Source organism: Perognathus longimembris, chromosome 6 (assembly GCF_023159225.1).
Source record: "Perognathus longimembris pacificus isolate PPM17 chromosome 6, ASM2315922v1, whole genome shotgun sequence".
NCBI lineage: Eukaryota > Metazoa > Chordata > Mammalia > Rodentia > Heteromyidae > Perognathus > Perognathus longimembris.
Window position 1 is genome coordinate 15800444 of NC_063166.1, and position 9461 is coordinate 15809904.

The window sequence follows — 9461 nt, forward strand, 5'->3', positions numbered from 1 at the left end:
TTGGGGCATATGTTCCAAAGATACAGGTAAGGATAAAGACATTTGCACACCCATGAACATTGCTGCATATTCATTGTATTCAAGTTATAGAAACAGCCCAGATGGCCTTCAGTGATGTTATGTCATTTGCAAGGAAATGTATGGACCTGAAAAAAATTATGCAAAGTAAAGTAAGTCATCACAAAATGTATACATTGTTATGAGACCAACTTGAAAACATCATAATTAATTCAAGTTGAAGTTGGATACATATATTAAGATTTCAACATGATGTTGGGCAATGAGAGAAATAAATTCCATAGTAAATGCAGATTATTTAGACTTATCTAACATGCCTCCTCTTATTATTAAGCTGTAATAAAACCACTGGAAAAAAGTTATATGTTATCATAAATGGCAAGCCAGATATACTCTTTGAAAACTGCTGGTCCTATTGTCAAGAGTGTTGGGAAATAATTGTATTGTTAGTTGGTGGAAGAATCTAAAAAACTGAACTTTAGCTGGTTTCTGGATGATTCTTGGCTAATTATTAGAAAATATGTTTATTAAACTATGGACACAACAGATGCATATGGAATAAAATTTTTGAGATGTTAAACAAAGGGAAAAATGAAAGAAAAAAGAAAGAACTTCACATAGTACATTAAAAAAAAGCAACAACAATGAAAAACCTCTTGTTTCTATATCTTGGAGTTCATTTCATTTAACATCATCTTATATGATCATATGTACATAGCTATTGAGCTACTGTGATCCTCTACTAGGACTATTCTAGACATATATTAATTATTACTAATGAGGGAAAACATGAAATCTATGTTTCTTTGGATCTGGCTCACTTCGTTTAATATGATTTTTTCCAAGTCTTGTTTTTTTCTTACAAATGGGGCAATGTCATTCTTTCTGATGGAAGCATAAAATTCCATTGTGTACATAGAACACATTTTCTTGTTCATTCATCTGCTAAGGGGCATCGGGGTTGGTTCCATATTTTAGCTATGGTAAATAATGCTACAATGAACATAGTTGTGCTGGTTACTTTAGTATGGCCTTCATGATCCTTTGAGTAAATGCCCATAAGTGGGGTTGCTAGGTCATAGGGGAACTCTATTAAACACTTTTCAAACCTTTATGCTAACAAATTTGAGAATCTGGAAGAAATGGAAGAATTTCTAGCAAATATTGATATGCCAAAGCTAAAACAAAAAGATTTAAAGCAACTAAATAGATCCATATCAAAAAACAAGGTAGAAATGGTAAGAAGAGGCCTCCCATCCAAGACAAGCCCAGGACCAGATGGATTCACAGCTGAATTCTATAAGGCCTTCAAAGCAGAACTCACACCATTACTCCTCAAGCTCTTCAATGAAATTGAAAGTGAAAGTTCACTACCAAACTCATTCTATGAAGCCAGCATAACCCTTATCCCAAAAGCAGACAGGGACTCATCAAAGAAAGAGAACTGTAGACCCATTTCATGAACATTGATGCAAAACTTCTCAACAAAATACTGACCCAACTTCAACAACTCATCAAAAAAATTGGACACTCTGATCAAACGGGATTCATTCCAGGGATACAAAGCTGGTTCAATGTATGCAAGTCAATTAATGTAATTGTTTGTAATCTTGGCAACGATTCTCAGTTTTGTTTTCCCTTGCATTTCCTTTATGGCCAGAGATATCTAGCATTTCTTCGTGTGTCTATTAGCCATTTTTTACTTTTTCTTCTAAGAACTCTTTAATTAGCCAGTTTGTACACATATTAATTGGGTTGTTGATTCTTTTTTTATTTAATATTATTGTCAAGATGATGTACAGAAGGGTTACGGTTACATACATAAGTTAGTGAGTACATTTGTTGAACATTGTTACCGATTCTTTCATTTTTCTCCCACTTTCTCTCCCCCAAATCCCTCCCTCCCAGTTGTAAAGTTCCTTTCCAACTATTGTCTTGTGAGTATCATTATTGAATTGGTTTGCCCTTTGTCTTTATCTTACTGTTTTGTGAGTTGTTGATTCTTTGAAAGTTTAATTTCTTAAGCTCTTTGTATATTCTGTGTACTAGGCCACTGTCTAATGTATTGTTGGCATAGATCTCCCACAGTAGCTTTTAACTACATCCTTTGCTGTGAAGAAACTTTTTAATTTGATGCAATTTCATTAGACAATTCTGTTTTCAATTTGTTGAGCCCCTAGAACTCTAGCCAGAAAGTTCCTGCTTAGGCCAAAAATATCTACCACTAAGTTCTAGAAATTACAGCATCTCATGACTGAAAGCTTAGAAATCACTTTTACTCAAGTTTCCAACAATAAAAAAGTACTTACTGAACATTGTGGTGAGCACCTATAATCCCAACATTCAAGAGCTGAAAACAGAAGGATCACAAGTTCCAGATTAAGCTGGGTTACATAAAACTGTGCCTCAAAAAATAAATAAATAAAAGGAGCAGGTTGAGTGCCTGTGGCTCATGCCTGTAATCCTAACTATTCAAAATCTAAGATATGAGGATCATGATTCAAAGCCAGCCTGAGAAGGAAAGTCCATCAAACTCTTATGTCCAACTAACTACCAAAATGTGGAGTTGTGCCTCAAATAATAGAATACTAACTGAGCAAGAAAGCTCAGGACAGTGAGTGCCCAGGCCCTGAATTCAAGGACTAGAGGGGGGAAAAACCAAGGGCTCAGTTATAAAATACTTACACAAAGCATGCACCAGGTTCTGTCTGGCTTTGATCCAAGCACAATAAACAAGCTATACATTTATAATGTTTATTGATGAAAATCAAATTCTCTTTAAATTTCATAATAAACAATTTTTATTTTATACTGATTTTATACAAATTAAACAGGAATTTCTGACTATTCTGATTTATACAGGAATGTTTACAGGTTGTTTTATTAATTAAATATATGACTCTTTTTCACAATGTAAGCCTTTATACTTATGATATTTTAAAGAAATGTTTAAATATATATCATACAAATTTTCTTCTTTTTATTCATTTCTATATTTGTTGAATTATTTAATTAAAAATGTGAAAGTGGTGCTTATTTATTTGCTAAACATAATTTATAATGCATTCTAAATAAGCAATAATACCTGAATGGGCTGGTGTTACTAAACTCAATTCTTCTAAAGCACAGAATGCTTCAATAAGAAAAGTACCCACATAGTCATGAACTAAACTCCTTCAGTGAAATACAATTTCTCAGTTGATTGATAGGAAGCCAATGGATGAATTTGATGTCATGATGTTTTTCAATTATTAGCTTGAACTTTGGAGATACTATTACAGATTTTTTATTGAATATATAGATACTATTTCAATATGTACCAAAAGGAAGATAATTCATTTTAATATTTTAAATAATATATGAATGATAATAATCTCTATTAAATAATGTACTCAAGATGATTACATGATAATAAACTTTGCCAAACCTAATTAGAATATAAGACTATGACATAATTTGAAAGAAAAATATATTTGATTATAAGACAAGAATGAGTCATTAGAGTAATATTTAAAAAACTATCCTGGCAAATAATTGTATGTAATGTCTACCTGGAATTAAAAATGCTCCTCACTAGCTTACTTAATGCCCGCTTCACATCCTTATTTCTCAGAGTGTAGATGAAGGGGTTGAGGGTTGGAGTCACCACTCCATAGAACAGAGCCATAAATTTGGGCTGCTCCTTTGTGATGGAGGAGGGAGGTTGAAGGTACATGCTAATAGCTGGACCATAAAATAACAAAACTACAATGAGATGAGATGAACATGTCCCAAATGCTTTTTTTCTTCCCTCAGAAGATTTTATATTAAATACAGCACGTGCAATACTAGCATAGGAAGCCAGAATTAGACATAGAGGAACAGCTAGCATAAAAATGCATACTACAGAGAGTGTGAGCTCATTGGCCTCCTTCTCACCACAGGCTGTCTTGATCAGAACTGGAATCTCACACAACAAATGATCCAGTTGATTGTGACCACACAGGGGCAACTGTAGTGTAACAGTGGCCTCTGACACAGCATAGGTAATGCCACACAGCCACACAGTGAACACTAGTAAGATGCAGAGTCGCTGGTTCATGATGAGGGTGTAGTGCAGAGGTCTGCAGATGGCCACGTAGCGGTCAAAGGACATGAGAGCCAAGAGCAGACATTCTGTGCCCCCCATCAAGTGGAAGACATAAAGCTGAACCGCACACCCGGTGTAGCTGATGGTCTTCCTAGAACTTCCCAGGTTGAGCAGCATCTGAGGGACGATACTGGTGGTGTAACACATGTCCAAAAAGGAGAGGTTGGTAAGGAAGAAATACATGGGGCTACGGAGAAGAGGGTCTAATGTGGACACCAGGATGATGGCGATGTTTCCCATCATGGCCAAGGGGTATGTGATCAGAAGAATGATGAATAGAGGAAATTCCAGCCAAGGATGATCAGCAAAGCCTAACAGAAAGAATTCTTCGGGATGGCTTTCATTAATTTCTATCATTCTCTCGGATTTGTCCCACCTATAGTGGGAAAGGAAAGTTTAAATAAGGATGAATGTAGTTATTAATTGCTCATCCAATCATAAAAGATAGTAATATACTATACCATATATTAATGGCATAACTGAAGTATGGTAGATTCTAAAGAGAGCTCAAATATTGTAATTCCAGAGAAAGACGATGTCAAAGCCCAACAAAATCAGCACCAGGAAACGGGACCATGAATGGTAGGAATGAGGCTTATGGGGAGAGGAGTAGACAAATGAAGGGAAAGGGGTGGGGTGAGGGCTACAGTCAGTAATTCCTCCTATATTCTACAAAATTTTTTAAAGTAAGGGAAGGGGTGTGTAAAGGGGTGTTGAGAGTGTTGAAAGATATGACGTGATCAAGATGTTTGCTTTGTTAAATAGCAACACCTTTGTTGAACTATTTAACCATAATCATAACCTTATGTATTATAGTAATAGTAGTGCAATATCTGGCCCCCAGACTCTTTTGAAACTGCAAATTAAAGACTGATTTCTTCAGCAATAGGCTAACTATTCAAAAGCTAAATTTCTTTCTTTGAACTATAAGGCTGAAAATAACTATCCCTTCAAATTGTGATAAAGATTCAATGAAAAGTAAAACTGATTGTATTTTGCAAACCTTGTAATAATGATTTACAAATATTTTCTAGCATAAAGATCCACTGAAAAGGCCTTTTTAAGGATGTTGGCTTTGTTTGTTTTTTGGGCTGGGGTTTCATTTTATTTCAATCATCAGGCATCTGGAAGAGTAGATGTGTGTCTGAAAGGCATACAGAAATATGAAGAGTAAAACTACTGAAATAGCAATGATCCAAGAAGTAAAAGCAAACAGGAGCTGAGAAAAATCATCAAGATAAGCCTGCCCAAGTCCAACCAGTTAACTGAGTGATCATCTTGTCTTAGAACATCTGTATTACTCTGGAAATTTCCCTAATAATACCAGAGATGAGGCTCATGAATGTAATTGACTCTTGAATAACTCTAAGCTCTGTGATTCTATCCACAGAGCTCCCATCATTCCCAAGTCATGCTCACATTTCATTACTTTGATCTCTTAAGATTCCATCCTGCTTGTGGATCATTTACTTCTGGTGCTTTCACATTGTGATTTTAGAAGACAGGAACCTAAGTTATTCATAGTGGCTTGAAGTCACGTTAGGTGCCGGACACTATTGCTGTGGACCTTTTCTTTATATCTCCATTTGCAGCTTCACACTTATTTATTATGTTTTTCTATTCATATTTTATTTATGTTTCTATTTATTGTATTTTATTTATACCTTTACAATGTATTTGTGAAGTTAATTGTATTCATACTGCATCATAGAATATTGTATTTCTTTCTATGGCAATGTTAGATGTATAGAAACAAAATACAATAAGACAAAAGATTTATTTCTTATTTTTTAGAAGACTTATTTTTATGACACTAAAACATTTGGATGAAAATCACAGACAAGTTAATCCATGAGTTTTTGTCATATATTAAGATACGCATGAAATGGGCACATATAATTGGATGAAAGCTTCAATTCAGGTATCTAATACCTCTCAGATATAATATATTGAATTTTAAGTACTTTAAATTCCAGCTTAAGAAATTAATTCCAAAAATAAGACTTGTTATTTTTTTCTAGAGCCATCGTAGATGGTATTTCTAAACTTGGAGAAAAACCTGCTGAAATTACTCTCTGCCTTTCATATGTGCCATGTATGAATACGTACTCATACCAACTAGGCACATATACATACATACATACATACATATTAGGCACTATAATTTATGTATATTTTAACTTTCCTTGAAAATTAGAGACATGATCTAAGGTATCAATAAACAGAAGAAGGAATAAAGAAAATGTAATATATGTATATGATGATATATCATTAACATATGTAAAAGTGAAATCTTGTTATTTGCCCCCAAATTCATGGAACTAGAAAGAAATACATTAAGTGCAATAATTAAGAAAAAGAGAGAAAAGTATTGCATGTTGTCCCTCAGACATGGAAGCTACAACCCACTGATATGAGTTGATTTGTTATAGGGGCTTTGAGTGGTGAGCAGTAAGGAGAAAGGATGGTTGGATATGATCAATGCACATTGCATGCATATATTGAATAGTCCCACTGAATCCCATTAATATGTGCAATAAAACTTGCTCTAAAGTGTGTTTCAGAAGGAACAATTTTAAAGGTAAATGCCTATTATAAATAAGCTTTCATTTACCTTTGCTTACCTTATTATCTTAAATACTGTTCAAGGAAAAGGAATTGTGAAGGAACGCATGAGGAGTTTTCAAACATCCAGAGAAGAGTGAAGAAACATCAACACATAGAGGAATATTTTTAAGTTATTTACAGAACTCCTAGTGTATTCATTGATAACAGGTGCCAAAAATACACATGGGCTTGGAAGACAAGAGTAGAATATAGCAAGTGCTCTCTGAGTGTATTTTTGTATGCTTTTTCTAAGATCTCCTGGGCATTGTTTTCACTCAGGCCATTCATTTATTCTTCTCCCTAATGGGTTAGCAGAGAAAGCTCCTGGAGGCAGACCTCTCTATGGAACTGACTCAAATATGTAATAATTTATCCATTGAACTGAGATATGAAACAAATCTCTCTACTGTTAAATTTGTCTTAAATTCCATTTTTCCCAGTGCACTATGCATTCATTTGAAATAAAATACATTTAAATATAAATAAATTGTATACAGTTAGTTCAGGGGTTGCCTCAATGAATGAGAGCACAGAGGACAATGGAAATGAGTATAATGTTTTATGTTTCCTAGTCACAGTTAATGTAAATTGAATATAATGCATTAAAAGTTACATGTCTTTTAAACCAATAGGACTATTTGGAACAGGACCATAAAAATTAATCTGCCAAGAAATTAGTGTCTTTAACAACTGATCATAGATTTCAGCTAAGCCATGGGACTTGAGATGCATTTTTCGATTTGCATGACATGACAGAAAGCTTCAAATCTTTTTACTATTTATTACATTAACATGTTAATACATTTATATATAATACATTAATAACAAACTTAGTAGCAACTTAATGTTAAGTGAATAGTTAAGTGTATAAATAGGTACATCCAACACAAACAAGGGAATTTATTAAATAGTCTTTTTATCACAAATACTTAAAAGTGATTACATATCCCATTTTCCCTCCTACATTCGTAAAATCTTTAGTTGTTTCAAATTAGATGTTTGGGGCTGGGAATATGGCCTACTGGCAAGAGTGCTTGCCTGGTATACATGAAGCTCTGGGTTTCATTCCTCAGCGCCACATATTAAAAAAAGGCCAGATGAGGCACTGTGGCTCAAGTGGCAGAGTGCTAGTATTGAGCAAAAAGAAGCCAAGGACAGTGCTTAGGCCCTGAGTCCAAGCGCCAGGACTGGCAAAAACAAACAAACAAACAAACTAGATGTTTGTGAATTCATTTTGTGCCTTCACTGATTTTTTAAAGTATAACAGAGGTATTTATTGATGCATGTGGGAAATCCGTAAAAACTCATATTGCCAGTCTTACTAAAATGAATTGTGAAATGAGTCCTTTCTCTAAGGATCACTTAGTAAGCACAGACTCAATCATTAGTTTGTACAATTTCCTTCAAATAGTGTCAAGAAGGAGAAAACTAGTGGATTTGCTATATTAAAGAATTTACACTCTGAGATAATTAATCCACTGAGAATAGGATATGGAATCCCCATGTCTTATTAACTAGGTAGAATTTGCTCAGTGGGAGCCACTGACAAAATAACTAAAGGAAATTTTTAGGAACAGAACTGTTTCTTTGTCAATGCATTTATATCCACCTCTTCCTCTCCCTTAGCCATTTGTGGATGCTCACATTATCCAAATGTTAACCACACATTACTATACACAAGGAACCTTGAATCTGAAACTACAATGTTTTTCTCAGGCACTTTTATTTAGCTATGAAGAACTCTCCCAGAAAACGGATTTATAAATCATATCACTTAGAAGTGTCTGCAGAATTTGGAGGTGTGGCTCAAGTACTAGATCACTATCTGTAAGCAAGAACACAGGACCCTGAGTTCAAGCCCTGGCACACACCACACACACACACACACACACACACAAGTAGTGTGCACAGAACCTACTGTTGTGCAACTTCATGCCTTCTGCACTTAATTCTTAGTGAGATACATGTTGTATAATATGCCAATATATTCTATTCATAAACTTTTATCATAAGATATTATAACATAGTATATGATTTAATAGTCTAAGTGTCTCCAGATACAAATACTATTTATTTTATAATCTCCTTCATATGCGAGATCCTCTGTCTTCTCTTTTTTTGGAAATTGCAACCCCATTCCTCAAAGCAGGTAGTTTTGAGAAGCCAGAAGTGGAGTCAAGTGGTAGAGCACTAACCTTACACAAAAAAATCTCAAGGATAGCACTCAGGCCCTGAATTCAATATTTATGTTATAGAATATGATAGTCTTTGAAAACAACACGGAATATGTTCAAATAATTATAAGAATCATTTGGCAGCCATTTATTATCAGCTTTTTAATTGTGAGAAACAATTGCAAGCCAATTTCCATTCCATTCAAAAGCAATTACCAAATTTATATGCTACATCCTATCCACTTCATTAAGTGCTAAGAAAATAAAGATTAATTAAGACATCGACTCTACCTGAGAAAACCAAATTCTTTTTTTAAAATGTTATTGTAAAGGTGATGTACAGAAGGGGTACAGTTAAATGAGTCAGGTAGTGAGTACATTTCCTTTTGAACAGTGTCATCCCTCCCTCATTCTTTCCCAGGTTTTCCCCTTCCTGTCCTCCTCCCCCTGAAGTTTTATGATTCATTTTTCACATAGTGTCCAGTGGGTTTCACAGCTGAATTGGTTCACTCTTTGTCCCACCGTTTCTGTGC

At 34.5% G+C, this 9461-nt stretch overlaps 1 protein-coding gene across 1 annotated transcript; it reads right to left on the reverse strand.

Moving 5' to 3' along the window:
* Window positions 1–3565: 3565 nt before the first annotated feature.
* LOC125352217 (olfactory receptor 2B11-like) lies at window positions 3566–4504 on the reverse strand. Its single transcript, XM_048347344.1, has one exon. The coding sequence runs from the start codon at window positions 4502–4504 to the stop codon at window positions 3566–3568; it is 939 nt and encodes a 312-aa protein (XP_048203301.1).
* Between the last annotated feature and the right edge of the window lie 4957 nt (window positions 4505–9461).